The sequence below is a fragment of the Pundamilia nyererei genome, unplaced genomic scaffold (assembly GCF_000239375.1).
Source record: "Pundamilia nyererei isolate P.nyererei 1_Seehausen unplaced genomic scaffold, PunNye1.0 scaffold00013, whole genome shotgun sequence".
Taxonomy (NCBI): domain Eukaryota; kingdom Metazoa; phylum Chordata; class Actinopteri; order Cichliformes; family Cichlidae; genus Pundamilia; species Pundamilia nyererei.
In genome coordinates this window covers 795,415-820,763 of record NW_005187414.1, presented here as the reverse complement: position 1 = coordinate 820,763, position 25,349 = coordinate 795,415, and the positions used below count along the sequence as shown (strand labels likewise).

General features: G+C 44.7%; 1 protein-coding gene across 3 annotated transcripts; it reads left to right on the top strand.

The window, feature by feature from the left end:
- Positions 1–51: 51 nt before the first annotated feature.
- On the top strand, positions 52–25,285 carry kif26bb (kinesin family member 26Bb). Of its 3 annotated transcripts, none has more exons than XM_005724810.1 (15): positions 52–288; positions 478–822; positions 2,658–3,107; positions 5,353–5,474; positions 5,584–5,755; positions 10,855–11,064; positions 11,409–11,502; positions 13,941–14,212; positions 14,864–15,041; positions 15,154–15,292; positions 15,622–15,781; positions 15,902–18,989; positions 19,874–20,043; positions 21,552–21,702; positions 23,411–25,285. In XM_005724810.1, exons 1-15 carry the CDS (start codon positions 226–228, stop codon positions 23,608–23,610), a joined length of 5,814 nt encoding a protein of 1,937 aa, XP_005724867.1. In that variant the 5' UTR covers positions 52–225; the 3' UTR covers positions 23,611–25,285. The 3 variants fall into 3 exon arrangements, with proteins under 3 accessions (XP_005724867.1, XP_005724866.1, XP_005724868.1); XM_005724809.1 differs by having other exon boundaries at positions 15,899–18,989; XM_005724811.1 differs by having other exon boundaries at positions 15,899–18,989; positions 19,874–20,029; positions 23,411–23,523.
- The last annotated feature ends 64 nt before the right edge of the window (positions 25,286–25,349 follow it).

The window sequence follows — 25,349 nt, the reverse complement described above, 5'->3', positions numbered from 1 at the left end:
TGACTTCATGAAGTGTTCTCCCGTGCGCTCTCACTCATTCTCCACTGTGCCACTGCCATCACTCCACATCTTAGAGACTGTGCCCAGCATTTCAGCTTGTTGTAGTTTGTTTTTTTAGGCGTTCACGTCAGTGGATATTTTTGCACCAGGTCCAGGATTGGCAACAATAACAGAAAATGCCCCCCGCCTTTGTTCGGATATCTTTTTAAATATTTACAAGTTGTCATGTCATCTCTGACTGGAAGAGGAAGAGAGGGGTTTCCAGCCTCGATCAGAGGAGGTCTCTGGGTAAGTCCGATTTGTTCGTTTTGGGCAAAATTTGTTAGCATTTGTGGGGTTTAGAGTTTCTTGAGAGTACTGTTGCACTAGAAAAAACAAAACACTTGGGTGTGGTTACAGTAGTCCAAGTCGATTGATATTTAATTTCCCCCTGCCAAAGCCCACATACATCCTTATTTATCATGATTTATTTCTCAGAGCGCAGAAGTGCAGCATCACTTTGAGACCGCAGGGAAGGACCGCCAGCCCAAGGAGCGCCCCTCTCCTGTGGGTGCCGGAGGGTCCAGGGGCGACCCATATCGGAATATGTGCCAGAGAGCAGACGATGTCCCGTCTTACAAGTCCCTCCCTGGATCTGTAGGAGACCGCATCCGGACAACCATGTCCTTTAGGACTATATGTAGAGGAGGCTCCATGTCGGCGAATCCCGGCTTTGGGAGGTCCGATCGGAAAGTTGCTCGTTGCGAGAAGTGCTCAGCGACCCTTGTTGCTCTGAAGAAACAAGCCCTTAGCCTGGCTGTTCACCATCACTTCTCCTGCAAGGTCAGTGACAATGATACTGTGATGGGGATCAAGTGGCAGTCGTGACAGTGCAGCCGTGTGCTTTCGAAGCAGTCTATATAATTGCAGTAAAAAATTTCGTGTTTGGACTCAACAGACAACACGTAACTGAAATGAAACAGGAGCTGAAAGCATATGGATGCTTATCAGCAGGTGGTACTGGTGTATATTTGTTACATTAATTAAAAGAAATGCACATTCATATTTTTTGTGATGCAATTTAGTGACAAAAGTATTCACAAACTTGCTTTTTCCTCTCAAATAACCTCTTTGGGTATGAATATTGTGAATTGAAAGAATAAATATGCATGAAAAATGTTAAAAGCAGACATGAATGCTTCAGCGAGGGCCGATAAACTCTAATAAACCTGCTGTGAAAACATTTTATGACACTTATGTCACACAGAAGCATAACTGGTAGTTCCTTTTGAGGCTATAGTGGTGATGCTTAACAAGTGTTCTAAGGCTCATGTGGGACCTTCGGTGCTTCCTTTTAGAAGCGTGCACGTTTGCACATTCATCACCACCAAAATCCATCATTCGCCAAAGTAAACCAGTGACATTCCTGCGCCAGTGGTTTTAAATGGCCATGAATATTTCATGGCGACATCCCTGTGTCATCTCCACAGTTCTCTCCATTGAGGGAAGGCTATTTATTTTTGTCCTCTTAAGTGGGATGGGGCGTGTCATGTTTTTGGAGACCACAGGGAGAGCAGGAGGAAGATGGGAGGCACCGTGCGGCCACAGACGTGGTCAGTAGAAATCTGATAAGCCAGATCTAGCTGCTCGCAGGTTTATTGATCCAAGCGTGATTTCTCAGTAGCATCATGGGTGTATAACGTCATCTGTTAAGATGGAGTTGCTGCTGTCTCTGCAGCACCTTATACTCTATCTGTCATCAGTCTAACCTGAAATTCAGTCTGGCTTATTTTTGCCTCTTTGATACATCAGGATTATTATCCCAATATATTATTTATGAGGGAAGTTTATTTAGCACCAGCTGTTTCAGCACGTTTAGGCTTTGAGTGAAATTTTGCAACATTTAAGAGCTCCTGTTGAACTCCTGTGAGGGAACATCGGTCATTGTAGTGTGTAGGAGGGAAGGAGAAACAGTGCGTGCTGGATGCTGCTGTGCGTGTCTTTCTCAGGATGAAAAACAAGATGATGGTTTTTGATTCCTTCTTGTTAGCTGTGACAGCCGGGCCAGACCTGAACCTCAGGTGTCAAAATCTCTGTTTTAAAGTAGCACGATTTTACTTGTTCTAACCTCCTGTTGTCAGATTTTTCCAAATTAAATTGGAGTTTTTACATCCAATCCAGATAGCAGCTGTCTATTACAGTAACACAGTGATGACATGACATTCAGCAAAATGCTAATATTGGCTGAAAAAAGACACACAAACACTGACGTCTCGCTTTTCCTGTTTTGTTTCAGACAAAAAAAGCCCTTCTTCTAGTCTCCGAGAGATTCCAGTGAACTGAGATTTATGACATGTTCCATCCACTCGTGAGATGCAGTAAACACAGTTTTTTCACTGGGCTGTTAAGGATCATAAAGACAGTGTTAATCAATACCTCCATGTAGAAAGTGGCTTCCCGTGACTCTGTTCTCGTATACTCAGTGATCATTCATACAGCCAGATATCAAACAGAGCAGATTAGACTGTTACTGTGTCCTAATGTGAAGATTGCGCTCGACTTATCTTATTTTGTCAGTCAATTACAGGCGAGTGTTGTGCAATAATAAAAAGGTACTATAAACAGCAAAGGTTTTTCCTGTCTGTAACTCCTGTTGCCATGTTCTCTCACTTGTGCAGGACTTGAGTGACCTGTCGGCATTTCTTCATGAAAACCTCCGGGTCCATAGTCGGTCCACCACGGACTTCAGAGAAAGAGACCAGGGGGAGTGTGGAGCCTGCGGTGCAAACCTGTACCAGCTCAAGCAAGAGGCCATCCATGTGGCTCTGAGCCGGGGTCAGGCATTAGCCAAGCCTTCTTTTGAAGCCAGCCTCAGCACTGGCTCACTGTTTGGACAAATTGAAGCAAAGCGAGGAGACAGGGCTTCGAGGGAGGCTCTGGATCAAAGCCACACTCCTCAGAGCCCACGCAGCCCCAGGACGCCTCAAAGGACCCCACAGACCCTCAGACGAAGGGGGCCCAAGCTCCCCAACCCTGATATGGGCCGCTGGGTGGAGGAGCAGCAGCAGCTGGTGGCTTCTAAATCTGCATCCAGAGCTAATGGTGTCACCACAAACCCTTACCGTCAGGTACCACTATGAGCCCTTCTCTTAGCATTGAATCTCACATACCCTCCTAACGAGCTATATGGGTAATGTGTGCCTTTACGGGTGCACGTGTCAGCGAGCCAGTGATTCATAGGGCCTAATCAGAGCCTATTTCGATCCCGTGGCTGAGTGTGTTGTTCAAAAGTACTTTTGCTAATGGAATGGAATTGGGTCATGATTTACCTCTGTCGCAAGAGCCGGCCGGTCAAAAAGCACTTGTGATCAATAGAGGGACGGTCGTATTAAACACTGCGGCTGGCGAAATATGCATTAGTGTGATAGAAGGTGGTTGAGCGTGTCCTTCCCAAGTCCCCAATAAAAAAAGATTATAAACTTGTACAAGGTGACTGAGAACTGACTTTTCTTTACTCAGTTGGCTCATTTTCTCTGTAAGCCAACAACTAAAAATACCCCAAATCCTTCATTTAATGTAGTTAGTGACAGATTCTGGGACTATATTTGACCTGGTTGACAGATAATATGTGTAGGCATCACAGTTTTCATTTTGCTGAACCACAATGTTATTGTAAACTGCATATAGATATATCTTAGGAGGGTGTCTACAGTGTAAAATTGCTTCAAGGGTGGAGGTTTACCGGGAGCTCTCTCAAACAGCTCAGGGACAAAGACAATTTCATGCTAGCATATTCACTAAAGGAGCTATTCCTAACATTAGCATCCCTGTCACGCTTTGTCTCTGCCAAAGCTAAAAATTGATTTCCATTCACTAATCGTAAAATCTAAACTTAGTCCTGCTTCTGGTACTGATAATAAGCTCTTGATATATACTTAGTGAACTGCAGACACGGGGCAGCTTGAGCTTTTAAGGATCTGAGTATAATGTTAGCATAAAATAAAGTGTGACCTTACATGCTGATAGCACACATTTTTAGAATCCTTCTTAACATCATAAGCATCTGTGTAAGGTCCTTTTAAAAGATTTACCATTTTAAAAAACGGAGTCAGCTCTAGATTGCATTTTCACTCAACTCTGAGAGTTAGCACTACCGGAGTTAGCTAGCTGATAAAAATCTGCTAGCAGCAGTTGTCAAAAGTGGCAGTCACCATCCAGGAAGAAAGTCTGCTTTGTGTACTTTTGTCTGAAATAACAGAGCCATTGTTTGAAAAATGACTGAGAATTTCAATTTATCAGCCCGTGCTATCACTATGTGAGAATACTAAGGAGTGCTTAACTGGACCAAAGGAGTCTTCAGAGATTCTTTTAAAAACTGTTATTTTGAAGGCACGTCTAATCAAATGTGACAATAACAGCGCTCCTGTACTGTGCACGGCTGTGGAAGAAATGATTCGTACGTGTTTCAGTTTGAGAGCAGATTAACTGAGGTTTTTACAGCTTCGGTGAAAGCGAAAGCGTAGGACGAGAAGTGAGGAGACGCAAAGAAGGGCAGAGGGAGAACGGAAGAAGAGGAGAGAAGGAAATGAAGTGTGCAAGATTGGAGGCAAGGAATGAAAGGGTTGAAGGGAAGGAAGGGCAACGAGGAAGGAGAGGGGAAAACAAGACATCATAAAAGACCGCATGAGGAATTGGAGCAAGGGAAAGTGAAGCGATAAAAAAAGATTACAACAGAAGACGCGAGTCAAAAAGCAGAAAGCAGGAGGGTTCGGGGAAGTGTGCATTATCCATATTATCTCTGGCTTCCTCATTCCCGACAATGACCGCAGATTTCCTCTGGCACTAATTGGCACTTTGCGTTTGTGATGCTATGAAAACAAAAGTTGACTTTGTTATCTTGCCTTAAGAACGAGCTGAGCCGCTGCTGGCTCAGAGGCCTGCAGCACGAGTTCACGTCGAGCTGCGTGCAGAGTCGACCACGCCGCTCACACACACAGACACACACAGACACACACTGTGAACTCATGAATGAACCCTAAACGCCCACGCTGGAGCGTTGGAGTGTTGGAATATATTCGTGTAAGGCTGCTTGAGTGATGATGTGACTATGTGTCACATCTGAATCACGTTTTGCAGTCACTGCAGCCTTCACAAACTATCCTTCACACTCCAAATGCAGTTGGCTGCATCTGTAATATGACTAACGGTGTATGTTAACCCAGCGTGCTCCTCTCAGCCTGCGTGCCCTACTTACACAGACGTCCACCTCATGTTCCTCCCCAGAGTAATTCCCGTGATAATAGCCCCTTTTGGAGTGGGTGCTGCAGTGCAATTACACATTTGGATTTTTTAATGAGCTTTTTCCCCCTGCAGGCTACAGATGATGCCTATCAGAGCTGCAGGGATGTCGGGGCTGTACAGACCACCTCTAAGATCCCGCACATATCCAGAGTGGTGTCCATCGCCAACACTGCAGCTATGTCCTTTCTGACTAGGTAAGCCAATATATGCACACCAAATAACGGCAAGTGTTTGAAAAGGATCTGTACTGGCTGCACCAGGAGTTTCCGTGCAATGACACACCCCCTCACTTCTTTCCCGTAGGGCAGCTGAGAAGCTCAGCCTGACACTGAGGAAAAAGGGCCATGCTTCTGATCCAGCTCCCTCTCAACTCTCCACCTGCTTCAGGGAAATCATCCAGAAAAACCCACCGCCCGTCCCCACCTGCCTGCTGCAAGCTGCCACTAGAACCAAGGACTCGCCCAGCGTTGGCAAGGTAGACTTCAAATTCTAGCACATCAAATTGATCTGTACTACACTGAAACGCATTAACTGCTCAGAAATCCCATCAATTATGATACTTGGAGGAGAGAACATAATTTAGGCACTTACTAAAATGTGTCATGAAGCAAAAACAAAGCAGAAATTTTAGTGATCACCAGGCTGGAGACCATTACTTACACTGGGGTTGGATAAAAATGCACGCCTGCCTATTTATTTATTTTCCCTCGATGAGACGCTGCTGCAGGCCTAAATGCATTTTATAATTTGCTTATGCAGGTCTGACTAAAAAATGTAAAACTGTAACCAACCACTCATTGATTGTTGCTAAAAAGAAAGTTCACAAGAGAATCAGAATTTAAATGTGTACATGTGTGAGCCTTAGATAAAAGGTTCCCCAACCGTAATGTTCTGCTAACAACCGCTGTTGTTCTAGTATAGACCACCAAAAGGCTTCAGCACTGGCGGTGTGGTTGTCAGAGCAGTAGCCATGCTTAATTTATAGTCCTTATCTTAACCGTGGCTCAGGGGGTCGGGAAGCGCATCTGTAACCGGAAGGTCACCGGTTTGATCCCGGGTCCTCTGTCCTGGTCGTTGTGTCCTTGGGCAAGAACCTACTGGTGTTGGCCAGAGGTGCCGATGGCGCGATATGGCAGCCTCGCTTCTGTCAGTCTGCCCCAGGGCAGCTGTGGCTACGACTGTAGCTGCCTCCACCAGTGTGTGAATGTGAGAGTGAATGAATAGTGGCATTGTAAAGTGCTTTGGGTGCCTTGAAAAGCGCTATATAAATCCAATCCATTATTATTATTAATGGAGTGAGCAGCCTACGCCGTAGTGGTCGATGTCATTGTTTGTATTTATGCTTCGATGTGTCTGCGTTGTTCCGTCACGATAAGTCAAACTGAGCTAATCTCGTTGAACAACAGTTGCATCAGCACTGCGAAGGGAGAAAGACTGGAAAACAGTCTAAAGTCTCCGGGAACTTCATTTGTTTAGTCGATCACTAACGGAAATATCTAGTCAGCCAATCACATTCCAGCAGCTAATGCATTCAGGCATGTAAACACGGTGAGGTCAACTTGGTGAAGTTCAAAGTGAACATCAGAACGGGCGAGAAAGATGACTTAGGCGATGTTGGCGATTTCGGACATTGTCGTTGGCGCCAGACGGGCTTGTCTGAGTATTTCAGAAACTCTGCTGGGAGTTTCCCTCACAAACATATCTGGGTTTACAGGAAATGGTCCCAAAAAGAGAAAATATCCAACCAGTGGCATTTCAGTTGCACAGAGTGGATAGAACGGTAACAGTACCTCAGCAACCAAGATATCTTCGATATCTTCGATATCTTGGTTGCAATGGTTGAAAATCCTCTCTGAACCTACAACATCAGAATATATTTTTAATCCCAGAGGAAATGACGTGGTCACAGTTGCTCCAAGACAGTAAGAACAGTAACTAATAATGTACCTTTGAGCAGACGAGCTAAAGCAGCAGACTGGGTGCCACTCCTGTCAGCTAAGAATAGGAAACTGAGACTACAGTTCACATGGAATCAGTGATGTTCCTTAACAGAAGATTGGACAAATATTGTCCAGTCTGATGAGTCTCAGTGTCTGCTCCAGCAGTCGCATGGTAGGGTCTGAATTTGGCATAAACAACACGAAAGCATGGATCTGTCCTGCCTTGTATCAGTGGTTCAGTCCGTGCTGTGGGGGATATTCTCTTCAACAGGGCGACACACGTATCGTTGCTGACCACGTCCATCCCTGCAGTATCCTCAGCAGGATAGCGCACTCAAATAATCTAAAGCTGGTTTCTTGACCATGAGCTCACTCAGATGGCCTCAACATTCTCCAGCTATCAACTTAATAGAGCCTATCTATCCTGGTATTATGGACCAAAGTATTTCCAGCACTTTATTGAATCTACAAGGAAGAATTAAGGCAGTTCTGAAGGGAAAAGGGGGTCCAACCCACTACCGACGAGGTGTAACATGTGAAGTGCACAGTAAGGGTTAGTCATCATACATGGATCACTGGCAGAATACTGGCTCATCATTTTAAGCAAGCTACAATTACAGTCAATAAGATTTTTCGCTCACTCAAGTGTTATCCTGATCAGTGTACAGTGTTTTCATGGCATATTACTAGCAATAGGATCAATCACAAAAATTGTGCTCTGCTTTGCTATAATGTGTACTTAGAATTCTGCACATCAGGCTAACATGATGGATTTAATGCAGTGCTATAAATCAACTGACGGCCACCACTGGATATAATGTGCAGCATCTACTGACTGCTTTATAATACACACAGACATCCTGCATGCATTATTTAAAAAGGAAAATATATATAGGTTTCACTATGAAATACGCCACTGGGCAACTACGTGTCCTGTATTGTGAGGTATAAATATATAGAATAAACCTGGACTGGTGACGAATCGACAAAGAGCCCACAGGCACCATCTTGGAAGCGTTTTGACCATCCGTGTTGTGGGGTAAGGAGATCTCAGTCAATTTGGACGAGATCCTATATCACCCGTCCGTTGTGATACACTGTAATGTGGTGCTAATGTCTCCATCTTGTTCTCCTCCTCCCTTCTCCTCACCTCCTCAGGGAGAGAAACTCGGGGAGATCAATATGGCTGGGGGCCCTGCCCTCGTCTCATAGATGGACTCCTGGGTGTAGTCTAGAGTTACAGATAAGGGCTCAAATAGACCACACCGCCGGCCACACCTGCTTGAGCACTCAGCTTTGTACATCTAAACGTGCAAGAATATGCATGCGTGTGCGAGTCGAGGAGGATTTTCTCAGCTTGCAAATGGTTCTCCTGAATAATTTAACCCTCATAAAAAGAGTTTGACACGTGTTCAATATGGTTAAGAAACCACTTCTTGCGTAAGGTATTAAAATCATGAGGAAGGGAAAAAAATCCTTCATGTGGCAGATGGAAAATGGCTTTTCAAATTCAGTCAATGTAGGATGATCTCATCATGGTGTAATGCAGTCCTGTGCATTTTCAGGAAAACCACATTTGAGTGGGTGTCAGAACATACATCTACTTGCAGTCTTGCAGACCTGAATTCAGAAAAAACAATTTTATAATTGGCTTATAAGCCCTAATAGGGTGCGGTGTCTGGTATATGCTGCCTTGTTTTCCTGCAGACCAAGACCTGTGAGCCTTGTTAGGAGCCTGTCAGAATCAGGATATAACTCGATTTAAGAGCTTAAAGCCGCTAAATCTCAGACTTCCTCCAGAGATGTGCATTAAGGAATTAATGTCACGACATGCAGAGATACAGCAGGAGGAATGCATCGTCATGCAGCTGATGTATGATGTATGAGGCGGTTGTGTAGTTGCTGCACTGACTGAATCATGTGGTGTGTTGCAGCCTAAAGGTAATATGCTTTTGTTTCAATTCACCATTTTATTCTTGGTTGTCAGTTCATTTATATTTGATGTCCTTACAAAACAGGCGACTGGTTGTCCAAAGACAGTTTGTCTGTTTAGCTCAACAAAGTTCACCTCCATTGCTTCAGGATCTCAAAGATGCCCTAATACTCAGACATTTATCACTTTGTTCTGCCCAGGTTTTCTCTTTTCCAGCTGAGGATTTAGACAGTATTTCAGCCGCCTGTTGTTGAACAGCAGGGGCTCAGAGCACAAGTCTGACTTTTCCTTTACTCTTCAGCAGCTGTTTTTGGAGTCAAAAACCTCTGTTGGTAATCATACGTTTAAAAAAAAAAAGAATGCATAAACAGAACAGACACCATATCGCTGCTGTTTGCTGTCTGTGGTCTGCACATAAATCAGCTAGCATACATACACGCTGTACAGTAAAAGCAGAGTATCTAGTCCCTTTATGCATTTAATAAACTGTAGAGTTTTCAGATAAAACAGTCTGGCTCTTTCCTAAAGGCTCCATGTGCGACATAGTACTGCTCAGTCTTGCCTCATTGGCGTTTAGATTAAGATCTCATTTTGTTGGTACCTGCTAGCATTTAGCACTGTATATTTACATGCTAGCATCATGTTAGCGTTCAGCTTTTTAGCTTAGACTGGACAGTAGCAACAAATACATTATAATGCCATTATAATGAGGTTAAAGCATTAAATATTAAACAATACAGACATTTTACAGTTTGCCTGTAGCGTCATGCCATGATGATATGGTGGCTAGCACTGCAGCAAGAAAGACCTCTTTTTGTTGTTGTTTTTTAAACCCACAGTCCAAAGAAATGCTTGTCGAGGTTAGGTTCACGGGAAATACTAAATTGGCTGCAGGTGACCAGCAATCGTTGTGCTAGGCATGGGGCAGACTGTATCAGCTACAACACAAGGTGATGTGGCTTTTAGTTAATTAGCTGTAATTGTGGCTAAGACCAGCCTGGACATTATGCTCAGTCCATCAGGTTGTAAACAAGACTACGCTACAAACAGCTGGAGGATCTATGAAGCCTTGCTCATCCGTAGTGTTGCTTTACCAAATATCAACAAGAGCGTGCTACCATATTCACAATGCTACAACAAGCTCTCACATGCAGTACTGATGGCTGGTTAGAAGTCTTACTCGGGTATTATAGATTCCCTGATTAATGGAAACTTCAAAGCAGCATTACACGAATGGCTGTTTCCCCCCAAACTCAGGTTAAAAATGAAAGTAAAATAAAAGCATTTAAATGACTCTAAATTCTGCTCTGTGATTTGAGGACGCTTGAGTCTGTGTAACCTCCTATAATTGAATGGGAAGGCTTTTCTGACAAAGCACCCATATCTGATGAGCTGGGAGTGAGAATGGGTTGGTGCTGATGCTGCAGTGGGTATGTCCAACCTTCCTCTGATATTTGATAATTTCCCACAAACAGCAGGGCGTACAGTTCATACAGCAAACACAGAGCGCAGCTAAAGCTGATGGAAACTGCATTTTTGGGTAAATAATAATTTGAGATTAAGCTCATGCTCTTTGCAATCTCATGACAGCTGTTCTTACTGTTATTTTTTCATACAGTATTTTTCAGTTGGACAGATATTTTGTTCTGTACTGTGTCTAAATTTCATCACGACTCTGTTTCCATTTCCTTTGGCGAACAGGTGAAAGTCGTGCTGAGGGTGAACCCATCGCTGTCAGAGAGCCAAGGCCAACCACCTGTTCTCCGGATCGACCCGTCCAAGAAGAGAGTAACCATAGTGGAGCCGGTCACCAAAAGCCATCAGCGTGCTACCATGACACTGGGCAGGGATGGCAAAAGTCAGCTGAAGACCTTCACCTTTGACAGTGCATATCCTCAGGAGTCAAGCCAGGTGTGGCTCTGTTGCAAAGCATTTAAATATGACTTTAGTTGTTTCTATGGTGATCAGGTTGGCAGACAGTAGATTGTGTAGCATTACATGTATACAGCACATATTCCCTCCTCTTTATCCTACACTGTTAGTTCCCTCTCTCTGTCTGATGACCTGAAAACTGATAGGCCCTGGATAGTCACCACAATTACACAGTCCATCAATTACATTCAGCCTTATCCAAGCTCTGCTTACAGTATCTGAGCCCAAGGGAATCAGTCTGCATCCCCGTTCTGCTTTGCTCTTGCTCTGTACCGAGCGCGCTTCTTCACAAGCTGCTCGCTGTCCTTTGTTCTCTCGACCAGGCCGAGGTGTGTGCAGGCGTCTTGGCTGATGTCATCCGCTGTGTGCTCAGCGGCAGCGATGCCTGTGTCCTGGGCTTGGGTTGTGCTGATGTGGGTGAGTAATCGGTCCTTGTGAGAGGCCATGGGTTAAAATCTCAAGATGGGAATGGGATGCTTTTATCATCCCCGCCCCACCTCCTCCTCTATGCCATTGCAATCTTTCAGCCTTTCTTTATCACTTCAAACTCCCTCTGTCCTCTCGATACAAATCTCCAGCCTCCTCGTGTCTTTTGTCTCCTCTCCCAGTCAGTTTTCTCTTTTTTGCTCTTAAAAAAAACCAACAAACAAACATTTCCCTTTAAGTTATTCATCCTTCACCTGTTACTTTATAAATAAAAGCCTGATCATCAGTTATACAGCATGCATGTGTTTGTAAAAGCTTCCCATTGTTTGACGTTTTAGGCAAATATTTCACTTCACTTTGCTGAAGCGCTGAGCAGAAGGGCCTGCAAACAAAGTGGACTGTGATATGTTGCTATTAGAGAGATGGAGCCCTGCACTTAGCGGTAAAGGGGTTTAATAGATTTGTAGCACACACACACACACACACACACACACACACACACACACACCACCACACACACACACACACACACAGGGTAAGGACAGGGTCTCCTTGGACCTGCTTTTTCACATGACGCCACTCTCCGTAAATCTGATTGAATTAGTTGGCCAGTACAGACTACATGTGGCCCACAGCCAGGGGGGCATCAATCTCCTCCACAGAATACTATTCTCTCTGAATAACGGCCGCTCGGCCTTTAATTGGAGTAAACCAATTCTCTTATCCTCATTCAATTAGAGTTTGGATAAGACGAGATAGGGTGAAACAAGCCCATAACTCAAGAGTAATGTGGGGCAAAAGTGCACTAGAAAGAGACACAATATGGCATCGGTCCATAAAAACATTTATTTGTCTATTCTTGTGAGATTATATATGATGTGTTTTGTTCGTGCCAATGCTTTCCTGCAATTAGCCCCATTTCAAGACTTTGCTATAAATCTGATTATCTATATATCCATATATAAAATCTTGCAGATATTTTTTATGACTGATATGAAATCTTTTATTATTCAGTCATTTCTGCCTGCAGTGCATTGCAAGTGAACGTGTGCTCTGTGATGTGCTGTTTTCAGCACGCCTCCTCCCCTGCCTTTATTTCAGTGTTAAGATGTTACAGTTCGATGTTCATTATTTGGTGTGTACTATTTTGAGCCCATGGCCTCAGCTACGACTATGGCCCCATTGTGTTTGGTAGCACACGTGCAGAAGCCAGACGTACAATCATTTTTAGCTGAGCTACCCAAAAACTAACTCTGGCTGATGATGCTTTTTTTTGGAAAATTAAAAAAATAGTTCCCTTGCTAAGTGGAATAAACGACTTGTATCTCCTGTTACGCACGTGAACAGCAGAAGCTGTGATTTTATTTATTAAACAGCCCAGAAAAACTGTTTCTGACAGCAACACGTTGCATTGATATGGTTAGTATATTTTTCAGACATAAATAATATAAAAACTGATTGTGCCACTCAGACTGTGTATTTGTGAATGTGGATGCATACCTTCATGTCATATGTAGTAGGGTTTTCAAAGGACTCAAGGCGGCCTACAGTCCAACTAAGTACACTCTTAATAAGTGCACACCAAAGAATCACAGAGGGATCCCTAATTAGCAAGAAGGTGCAGTTAGTCAGTTGCAGCTGATTCATTGATGATCTGCAGGTGTGAGCACATTTTGACAGTTTGCTGGTTTGGAGCATTCAGGTGTGGTTAACAGAAGGTCACCCAAATGTGTGTAACCCATGCTTAGACGGTGCATAAGAGCTACATTTCAGTTAGCCTCAGTTAGCATGTTAAAGTTAAAGTTCATTAAGGCACTGCTAGAAAGACTGAAAACATATAGCTTGTTTGGATGGCAGCGTGGCTTAGCTTTCAGGATCAGTGTCCTTTGAACAGACAACAGCAAAATGTTGGTGCTTGGCTGTAACACACAGCAACATTTGAGCCAAAACCCAAACAAACACAACAGATCAGTATAAACACCTGATACCAAGTGTCAGGCACGGTGGTGGAGGTATGAGGATTTGGGCTTATGCAGTCACCTGGGAACATATAGTAGTCATATAATCACCATAAACTCCAAACTAACCTAGAGACAAATGTGAGGCTCAGCCAGCTAAAGCTGTGTCATGCAGCAGGCAATGACCCCCAACAGTCAAGGTGACCCACAGTAGAACTTATAAACAAATGCCTGCAAAGTTCAATGAACTTAAGCAATGTTGTAAAGACAACAATTGTTACACAACATTGAAGGCTGATACACTCATACAGAAATCAATTGGTTTAAGTTAATGATTATGGTCTATAATAGCTGCAAGCTATCGAATCTTGGGGTGCACTTCATTTTTCATAAGACCGAATCGAGTCTTGCAAAAACGTCATTTTTATATATAGAAAATCTGTGCATCTATGTGTTCCCCTTCCACCTCAGGGTCCTGGTCCAGCATGGTGGGCAGTGGTGAGAACATTGGGAAGCTCGGCTTGATTCCTTGTGCCATCTCCTGGCTGTACAGCGCCATCGAGCGCCGCAGAGAGAGGACGTGGACCGATCTCAGTGTGTCAGTGTCTGCTATCGAACTGTGCTGCGGAGAGGAGGACACGCTGAGGGATCTGCTGGGGGAAGTTGTTCCATCATTAGGCAGCATCCACGACAGCCCGAAAGCCCACATTAAAGTCCAGGAGGACCCAGTCTACGGAGTCCAGGTAGAACTGAAGGTTTTTACCATTAAGAGAAGGGATTGTTAAACTCCTGTGCCTCCCTTACCTCTGCATCGGCACGCTGTGGCCCAGTGACCCACATCTGTAGTAGTGGAGTTACTGTTGTTGGCATAAAAGTCTAATAAATCTTCATAAACACAAACACACAAACCCAAAGTAGACAACAGGGAGCAAAGGTGATACTGTTTCCTGCGGATAGGAGACAGTATTCTCACGTTACACGTTCATGCCAACTAGATTAGTTAGATTAGTTGTCTGTGGTGCCTGCGAGCTGGCGTGAGTGTGTGCCCTCTGGATGTGAGAAACTTTTATTCATCTTTATTTAGACAATAATGGTCGGCACTGTGTTGGAAAAGATAATGGTGCTGGGAGGGAAACCTATTATGCTGCACAGCACATTATATCTGATTACACCGTGTCTGTGTGTGGGCGCCACATCCTCTCTGTTCTTTCAGTCAACACTTGAAGAATGACTGAAGCCCGAATGTTTTGCTGCTGAGACGAATGACACAAGATTCATTCTAACAATATTGAACCTGTTTCAAAATGAACAGTGATCAGCAACAGTGGGATAAATGTAACAGATGAAAGGGCTGATTTTACAGCAAATGTGCATCTGCTTCTTCTCTCCTTCAGCTACACAAGCACAACCGGGTGAAGGCCCCCACTGCCGAGCGGGCTGCTTCCCTCCTGGATGCAGCCGTCGCAGCACGTCGGCACAGTGACTTTATTACGTACCTGTGTGACAGCTCCATCATGTTCTTCACCCTTCACGTGCAGCCTCCACGTACAGAGAGCAGCACCATTGGAAAAGGTTGCAGTGAAATATTCAGAAACTGATTCTAGAATTTCGATATTTTATGATTTGCAGCTGTTAAATCTTTTTGCATTACCTCCTCTAAAGTCCAACTGTATCGGTTCCGTAGGTTCCCGCGGCGCCACCAAGTTGACCATGATAGACGTGTGTAGCGGTATGAGGGGTGTCAACAAAAATAAACCCCCCCATTCTGAGCTGGGCCCAATCGTCCTGTCTCTTCTAAGTGGACAGAAAAGCACCGCAAACAAGTAAGAATCTAAAACAAAGGAGGAAAATTGTTTGTTCATTAAGAACTTTGTTTTCTTTAACCTGTTTATACTCCGGGTTTACAAGCTGCAACACAGGCCACTGTAAACCACCCCAAACTGCAAATTCTTATTGGAGCTCTGATATTTATTTATTTTCTTCTCTTTTTATGTCGATTTATTAGCTTTTTTTTGTGCGCTGATGTAACCGGAGCCTCGTCGGCTCGTATGCTGCACTGGATTTGCAGAGATGACAATAAAGTTTACTCTGACTTTGGTGCAGTTAAACCTGCGACCACAGACACTCACATGACGTTGCACTGTTTCTGCAGGAGTGGGAAGTTGACGTTGCTCCTTCGAGAGTCCCTGGGCCACACAAATTGCCACACTACAGTAATTGCTCAAATCATGGATTCTTTGGCACACCTTCAAGAGAACTTCTCTACCATCCAGCTTGCTTCTCGTTTTCGCAGGACACAGAAGAGGACGAAGGTAGTATAAATGACAGAGTCTAATCATGTCACTCTTTATCTAGCACCCCAAAATTGTTGAATGTTGCTTTGGATTTATAAGACTTATCTAATAGCATCATCCACCTTCATCCGACAGCAGTCTACCTCATGTTCTCCTTGTGCGAGGAGTCTGACTAGAGAAAAAAAAGGGCTGCAGTCGTTCTCCCTGCGGGCGTTCCACTCTACCGATGAGGTAGACGTCGACATCCGTCCTTTTCGCCTGCGTGATGAACTGGATGAACGCTCCAGTAGTGAACAGTCTTGCGACACAGTCATCCAGATAGACTCAGACGGCTCAGTCCACCCCAGATCAGCCCCGAGGCAGGCGCAGCCCGAGTTTGTACCAATCATACCGTCTTTGCACCCTAACAAGGCGGACTTGGACGACCCAGAGTTTGCTGCTCTCCTCCAGGAGCTTCTGAGAATTCCTCAGCTGCAAGTAGAAAAGACGACAGAGTCAGCTCTTCTGGGGCAAACCGACGTTTTGAAAGGAGAAAGGAAGCAACCAGAGAGGGACTGTCTCAAATGTGACACGTTTGCTCAACTTCAAGAACGTCTGGGGTGCATCGATGGAAGTGAAATGACCATGGATGTGCTCAGATCTTCCTTAAAAGGTGCCTGTTTAAATAATGTCACTGTTAAGTCACAGCACCCGGAGGAATCTGTAAAACGTGCAGACACTGAAGCTCCACAGACACTGCTGAATAAGGGGCTGAGCTGCAGTCAGACCTCTGCTGGAGAAAAGCAAACAGACGGTGCTGGAGACAGTTTTCAGAGAGAAGATTCGGGTTTGTACGACTGTGAGGAGTGTAGTGCCACCAGTTCCAGCGAGGAACTGCTCAATCAAACTCTGGGTCTGAACGCGACCTGCCGCTCTGAGCCTTCTAACACCAGGACTCTTAAGTCAGGTAATGGGGTTTCTTCCAAGCGCTTTAATGTGGAGGCAAAGGTCACGGCAGGGGCCAGTTCTCTTGCACTTGAACCTTCACACAAACAGGACAGAGCTGAAACTGCTGATTGGTTCAAAACAGACAAAAGGACCTCACCAGTTGGCAAAAGCTCCCCCATATCTCCTTCTTCTACGTGCTCCTCTTCACACTCCCTGGCTAAAAGTGTTGTACTCGGAGACGTCCTAAACAGTCACCCCAAACAGGATGTTAAGGAAATGAAAGCCACGATTACAGTGACCGTTCAGCAGCCGCTGGACTTAAAAGGTCAAGATGAGCTGGTTTTCTCTATGGTAGAAGAGGTGACCATCAGTGGAGCGTACGACAGAGCAAGGACAGGTGGAAATATTATTTGCATCAGAGACGGAGCCCATTCACAGGCACACGCTGAAGACTCGGCTAGTTCTCAGCCAATCCAGATAATCAGCAACGTCAGCGAGGAATCTGCAGCTCCAGGCTCCTCTGGTGCTCCCGAAAGCTCTGCTGCTCATCCTGCTGGCACTGAAAAGTCCCAGCATCAAGTCAGAAGGGAGAAAAGGGTGTTGCCTTCATTTATTAACCCCATGTTGATTAATACAGACTTGGACTGTGACTTGGATTGTGCCAAAGACAACGAAAGTCACTGTGAAACTTTAGCAGGAGTCAGGTCAGAATCAGAGTCCAAAAGAAATACAGCTCGATGTTCAGAAGACAGGGAGGTCCTTCAGGAGAAGTGTGCACCTGTGGCTTCTCAGAAACATGTCAAAAAGACTGACAAGTCTTGTAGCCAAATGTCTTATGAGCCAGTCGTCTTAGAACATTTCAGTTTTTGTAATAAACCTCCAGACAACAAAACGTGTGAGCAGACAAACACAGACAAGGCCCACCCCAGAGACCGTGGGCATGTTTACTCCTCGAACACTGCAGAGCTTTCAGAGGGGACTGAGATCACATGCAGAGATACACCCAAGAGGACTGGTGAGTCACCTGGTTGCCAAGAAACCATCCTTTGCTCCTATTCAACAGGTAGCTTACCTCGAGCATGGCAAAGTGCCAAACACCAGGATGCCCACCTCGTAGACTCAAGGGGGCTGACATCATCCACTCCCTGCAGCCCAAGGGTAACTCTCGAGAGGAGGAAGGCGAGGCAGCACTCCCCCACCAACCACAACCTCTATATTTCCTCTCCTCAAAGATATGGAACAGACTTCAAACAGGATCCTGGTGCTACTTTCAGGAAGGGTATTGGATCTGTGATTGATAAATCCACTTCAGCAGTAAAACGTGATAATACAAGCAGGAGGCTCAGGTCACCGATGGAGGAGAGTGGCAGGCTTTTCAGTGCCAAACTACAGCAGCTGGCTAGACGGACGAGCTCTCTCGGGCGGATCCCAAGAGACTTTCCAGCCCTAGAAAGAGGCGGCAGCAACGCTTCTGTGAGCTCCAGGGGAAGCTCCAGGGGAAGTACTGAAGGAGCTTGTAAGTCTGGCTATAAAGGCAATTTTGAGGGAGATTGTACCTTTCCGAGGGCCAGCAGGAGCCCGAGGAAAAATCCTCGGTCTGAACATCATTTTTTCCCGTCTGAAAACCCTGCGACTCAGTCTTCTAGGCATATCCACTCCAAGCTTTCTGCTGTGGGAAAGCTCAAGACGTCTAGCCCCAAAGTCCGTCGATCGTCAGCTCCTAGCATCAAGAATCCCGGCGTCTCCCACAAAACCCTGCAGGACTCCATCAATCATAGTGCCAGTCTGTCTCCAGACAGTAAAACAGTCAGCCACGAACGCACATCCTCCTTTTTCCCCTCTTCCCCTCCACGGTCTCATCGCTCTATCAGCCGGACTCCAAGCCAGAGCTCCACATCCTCATCCACAAAATCTGCCATTCAGGGATTTGTTAACGGTCGCCTCTCAGACTTTCTCAAGGAGAGGGCCCCCAGTCCCACTACAGGAGGATCGGACCAAACGACCTCACTGCCCTCCCCGTACAGTCAACTGACATCTCCCCGCATGCCCGATCACCTGAGTGGGCACGCAAGTGACACCACCAGCGTGTTGAGCGGCGATCTACCACCAGCTATGGGGAAGACATCCCTGCATTTTTCTAACAGAAACAGTTTGGTGAGCAGTGGCTATGACAGCATGGTGAGGGACAGCGAGGCCACAGGCAGCAGCACCTCAGCCAGAGACTCAGTCAGCGACAGGAGCGCCTCCCTCCTCAGCGCGGCTCGCAGCGGCCGGCCGTCTCGGAGACGAGGTGGTACAGGTGAGAGCGCCTACGATTTTTATGTAATGAATTAAATGACTTTCACTTTTGGAAAGTTTTCAAGTTTGATTTATAAAGCAAACAAAAACAAACCAACAGAAGCTCAAAGCAGACGTTCTTATGCAAACGTTAGCGCCGCTGTTCGCCAACGCCAGCTTCATGGTGACATGGCTGGCTCATAATCTGACTGCATAACATATTAATGTGACATTAATGAAAGACGACATGTGTGCTGGACGCAGCCAGACCCAGTTTCCTCGCTGGCATTAAAAGCCAGATTGTGTAGGAAGTCGCATCATTAATACATGAACCCAGGAAGGATTCTCACTGATGGAAACAGAAAACGTTTGTGTGGTTGTGTTACACAGAGGGGTGTGTGCGTGATTATGCACGCTAACAGAGTTATGTTGCAAACACACTCACTGTTGTGATGATGATGGAACAGCAGAGGAGACACGACTTGAATAAGTATATGACTCTTAAATAGTCCCTGAAATGATACACCGTTAACTGCTTTTTGTGCGTGCGCTCAGTTTGTCCTCATGTGTCCTCTTCTGTAACTAAAAGCTACAGTTTGAAAACATAAAGCACTCACTATCTTTTCCTGCACTGGCAGACTGACTCAAACTGAGAGTTGCAGTAATTGTGTCTCCGGTCTTGACTTCTGGCAGCTCTGCGGCTGCACTTTGGCCCGAGGCAAACTGTTGTTCCAGCAGGAACCACATACGGCAGCTCATGAATCGTTTCCTGCTGTAGCTGCCTCGTCTGTAAATGCGTGACTCACTGTGACTTTTCTATTTAATGCTCAACACTCACATTAAGAACCAAGAAAAGTCCACTAACATGTGTTTCTGCCTTACATGTGTTGGCGCTCTTGGCTCCAGGTACTCAGCAGCGCCACCTTTCCCATGATTCACCTCTGACCCTGAGACGCTCGGCTAGCGGTCTGCGGTCTCGCTGGATGGATCAAGGAATCCCAGAGGCCTACGAGATCAAGGTCTATGAGATCGACAATGTACAGAGGATGCAGGAAAGAGCAGGTGCTGGCAAACAGGTGCTGGGTTTATTTAGATTTTTTTTTGTTGGAGGTTAAAGGGCATTACATAATAAACAGTATGACCTTTATAACCTCTGCGAGCAACGAGCGAGAACAGCCACAAAAACAGGATTGTGGTTGTTGTTTTGTTTGTGACGTAGAACTCAGTTAGTTCTCTTTTTGTATTCGAAATGGTAAGTAACCATTTTTTGTTATGGAGTAAAAGGACCGGCGTTAATGCTGCCACAATATCATTTTTTGATATATTAAATGGAATAAATTGAAATGATCTGCCGTCTCTGTTGCAGAGATTTGAGGAGACGCCGCAGATATTGTGAGGCGAGAAACCTCAGCTATGCTGTCAACTTAACAGAACACAGCGAATAAGAGTAGAATAAGATAAATAAAATAGAAATATCCTTTATTGTCCCTCACTGGGGAAATTCACGCGTTACAGCAGCAAAGTGACAGACAGCGTGCAGCTTCCCACAAAGCTTAGAATAAACAAGGAATAAGAGTCCCGAGCAAATTTACAACATAAGAAACACAAATACTTTACAGTATTTTTAAACAGCAAAAAGTGCTTAAAAACAACAACGACGCACTACTGACAGTAATAATGAGGTGCCTCCAGTGTCTCGAGGTCATAGATTAACTCATGAAAATTATATTCCAAAAACTGGAAGTCGAGTTATTGAGCAAATCACAATTTAACCCTGTGTTTGTACTGAGCAGCTACAAGGTCTTCATACCTTTAACACATATTCATTTCCGTGTGTCTCATAAAACTTTGTTTTCTTATATGATTGATGATAAATGTGGCTCATTTTTTCCTTCTGCAACGTAGTCCGAAGAATATGAATCCAGTAAACATAAAGAGAAATACAAAAGGAGTCCGTCGTGAGTAAATCATAGACAGAAATGTCTTAGGAGACCAAACATCTCCCACTCGTGGGAGTATTTTTGCACGATGCTGCAGAAGAAGAGCATGCTTGATAAGCTGACTGTGTAAACCTCGCATAAAAGACCGTCTGGCATTTAAAATGCGCTTGATAGCAAAACAGGGTCCATGTGGTGACGTAATGTCCCACGACGAGAGGTCTGGCCCCGTGAGACGCCTCCCTGCCTCCACCAGTCTCAGGCAACTTTGATACAATTTTAATGACCACATGGGGTAAACTGGGTCAGTGCTGCAGCGGCGAACAAAGACGTAGAACAAGCAGAGCAGAATGGAGGTAAAACACCAGATTTTAAAAACTGTAAATATGGATTTATTGACCCCCCCTCCCCCCACCCCCAAACGACTGCCATGCTCCCCCCATCTCTGCCCTAACATGATGTTTATATGAAGAGCAGCTGAGAGGTGGATGCTGTTTTTCATTAAAACCTACAAAGTACTCACATACAGTATTCCAGGGCTCATTGTTTAAATGGTGAGAGTAAATTAAATTTACTTAATTTCAGCTGTGTTTTAAAAATCTTTGAATAAATAAAAAAAGTGAAAAGGGTTGTGTTTCTGCTTTCAGGGGCCCACATGCTTCAGCGCCAAGCTGAAGCTCCTGGAGCACCGTCAGCAGAGGATCTCCGAAGTCCGAGCCAAATACAACAACCTGAGGAGAGAGCTGGAGCTGGCCAAACGCCGCCTCATGCTGGAGCCCGCCACGTGGAACCACGAGTGTCAGTGGAGTTTCTTTAAAAACTAACTGTAACTGTTATTGCTAATATCTGAAAAGAGCAGTCGTCATCTAGATTTAGCTTCCTCGAACAGCCTTTGGCTTCCACACTTCTCCCTGCCTTCCATTAATGTCTCTCTCAGTTCCAGCGACAACAATGAGCAACAATATCTAACAGAAACGAGTCCACTGGTCACCAGCAAATATATACAGTCCCAAAAGCTTAAGACCAGTTGAAAAATGGCAACAAGCAAGAGGAGGAAATGGGCATTAAGTTCATTAAAAACAAACTGAAACAGGCAATTTTTGGCGTGATCAACAACAACGGTGGAGCCATCGTCATCACTGAGTTCATGTTTGGAACTTTGATTTCTGTTTTGGGTTTTTTCCAGGTGTAAAACAGCCCGTTTCAGTTTAAGGACTGTATATATATCTTTGCATAGTACTTTGCCAGTGACACTGATAATGAGCTTAACCAGCTAGCCACGGTGTTAGGTAGCAAAACTTCACACAGACGATATAAAAACACGGACATATCCATCAGCAATCGCTCAGTATCAATGAAGTCCTGTTGTGAACCTTAACCTTTCACTACCTTCATCTTAACTTTTGAAACCAGAAGCTATGCGTGGCCGACCTGACCGTGAAATCGAGGAGCGCTGCACACTCAGGCTAGCCTCCGGGCTTACCCTGAGTCACTGGACTTTACTTTCTGACTCTGAGAAGGACCATAGTGTTAAAGTCATCAAGACTTGTTGGTAGCAGCTGAGTCCATATAGTTCACAGGAGAACACATTTAATGGTGTTAGAGCAAGAGAACAGAGAAGACTTCATTATAACATGTATGTACCCACAGGGACGCCTCTGCTGGCCGTGATAGGTAATACAGGTTTAAGGCACTTCCTCAATGGCTTCATTTTTTAGACTCAGAAGCTGTGTTCATCTTTTATGTACAGTCTGTGTTCACACCATAATAAACACCCGGGCTGGTTAGCGAGCTAACTCTAGTGTAGCTATGCAATGTGTATCTGGCAAATCTGGTGCCAACATTCTGACATACTGGTACACAGCTTATACACTGGTCTCTCAGCCATTATAGGCTATAAAACACAGGCTACAATACAAATGTACTTTACTGTTCTGGCTTGTGCTAGGCTTGCACACAGATGGAGAGCATCTCATCTCATCTCGTATCGTATCGTTTTGTAGGACCTGTTGTAACATTTCTGTATAGTTCAGCCATAAAATAAATATGAAGACATAATTCTGTAACTGGGTGATTTTGCTTGAAAGGTGACTGAAATGATTAAAACATGAGCAATCAGCTGATTAACTGGTTCAATGACTAATCATCTGAGCTCGCACTTCAGTGAATAAGCAAGTAATCAGCTTGTTATATGCAGCAGGCTGTAGCCTCCTTTTACAGGAGCAGCATCCACACTTCTCATTAGCACCATTAGTCACCAGCATGTGACATTTTATATTATGCTTTAATCACAGCGCACGTGATGCTGTCACACCAACAAACTGCCCTGCTGGCAAAGCAGTTCTTACAGTATGAGAATGTTTTGTAATGCAATGATGACTTTTGTAGGTCTGAGAAAAATCTACCATGTGAACTTTGACCTCCACGATTTCATTCATCCTCCTTTTTGCTCATACAGTAACACAGAAGTGTACGCGGCACACTGACCCTTATTGTCCTTCCCCAGTCGACCTATGGCAGACGTTCGAGGTGGACTCCCTGGAGCATCTGGAAGCACTTGAGTTGGTGACGGCGCGGCTGGAGCGCAAGGTCAGCCTCTGCAAGGCCAACGTCATGATGGTCACCTGCTTTGATGGTGTCGCCGGGAGACGGCGTAAGAAGAGACGGCGAAAAACGGCAGATCATAGATTCACAAAGAGATACTGACCTACTGGCTGACATATATGTTTCTTTTAGACTATTATGTAGAACTTGTTGATTATCCATGAAGTTATCTCGGCACTCAAGACACAGAGGTGAGATCACCCCATGTATACACTTGTTATGTTTTGAAGTAGCACACTGCCTCCGGTCCCCTGGTGGGAATTCCTCTGCGGCATTTTAGACTTTCAAAAAAATCCAACTAACCTTTACTTCATGTTTTCCAGACAGTAGTTGCAGTTAAATAACCTATAAAGATGTGTGTTTATGCACTTTTTTAGCATTTGGCAGAATATTTAAAGCCATCACGCTCAAGCAGCATCTAATGCTAAAATATTTTGGTGCTAACGAGCTCGGTACCACAAAACTGCTGGCTCCAATGTTGGACAACGGGAGAGCCTATCATGTGTAATGAAACAGAAGCAGTCCAAAGTCTGTGTCTGCCATGGTTCTCAAAGAAATGACTCCACGTCTGATAATAACACTACACAACAACTGGCACTCAAACCTGTCAAAATGTGCTCTGGTTCTCGAAAGGCTCTGCGACCGTAGAAATGAGGGATTAGATCCTGGTTCTCTGGGAAGTCTTTAGGCTCAGCAATATCATTTATGTGAATACCATCTACACATCTGTGCAAGACGGCTCAGGAGGCAACTACAGCTCCAAATGAAGCACTTTTGTACTCTGCTAAGCAATTAATGAGAAACTGTGATAAGTGGACGATCCAAATTGTGCTTTTCTTAAAGCCATTTTCACACAAAGCTTTATTCCAATTGTCTTTGTCTATCGCACGCTTTGACGTGCTGACTGGAGTCAAGGCTCCAATGATCGTCCGATTAGTGGACTGGCCTCTCTACCTCCTGAGCCACAGCTGTTCCACTGGATGCAAACATTTACAATACCTCAAACTGTCCTTCTACAACAAACAGAGCAAAGCGAGGGAAATGCAACTGAACGTGACGATTATGTTCTTCAAGTTTCATGTGCTTTGCTGTTCTTCTTGATTTGATTGGTCAAACCAATCATGTACTCAGCCAACACGATGTCTTTGAGTAGCAACGTGATCAGCCATCGTAGAGCAGAAGGCGGTGCAGCTTTCACAAAAAGGGAATATTATGCCACCAATGATGCCATTGTGTAAATAGATTTTGGTGCTAAAACTACAAAAGTAGTGCATTTCCTTATTTGTAACTAATGTAAATAAGTAAATGTTTAGCAGGGATCTCAGTGAACTGTTGAATGAGCCATAAGGGAACAACGGTAGTGTTTGTGTAAGTTACACCAACAGAGAGGTCGGTGATCAATACACTGACTGTAAAACACATTAGTAAGTGATTGGAAGTAGAATAAAAGAATGCAGATTCTACTGACAGTGTAATGGAGGAGTAATTACTTTAAAGGAATAACGTCACGGTGTCTGAAGAGCCCTGTGGCTCCGAGCCACGACCCAAAGTGATCGGTGAGCAGTGCTGGGACGTCTACCTGGGTCGATGCGTTTAAATATACGGGAACGAATCGCACACACGCACACACGCTGGATGTTTGTTGTTGTGAATCGTATTAATCAGCATGTTGTTGTCACTGTGAATAAATGAGCACAGCACTCCATTATGTTTCATGTGTGCAGAGACTGTGCATCCTTTGATTTGCAAAAATTAAAAGTGCTGTGCTGCTCCTGCTGCCAACACATCTGGGATCTTGTCCTTACTGGTCACCAGAGCCTGTTTTTAAGTGTGCATGTGTG

What these genes read in the sequence shown, in the direction of transcription:
- kif26bb (XM_005724809.1), top strand. Translation starts at nt 226, where the DNA reads ATGTCATCTCTGACTGGAAGAGGAAGAGAGGGGTTTCCAGCCTCGATC. An exon ending in GAGCAGGTGCTGGCAAACAG is followed by an intron (nt 20,044 to 21,551) that starts GTGCTGGGTTTA and finishes TTCTGCTTTCAG; the next exon opens with GGGCCCACATGCTTCAGCGC. An exon ending in CGCCACGTGGAACCACGAGT is followed by an intron (nt 21,703 to 23,410) that starts GTCAGTGGAGTT and finishes GTCCTTCCCCAG; the next exon opens with TCGACCTATGGCAGACGTTC.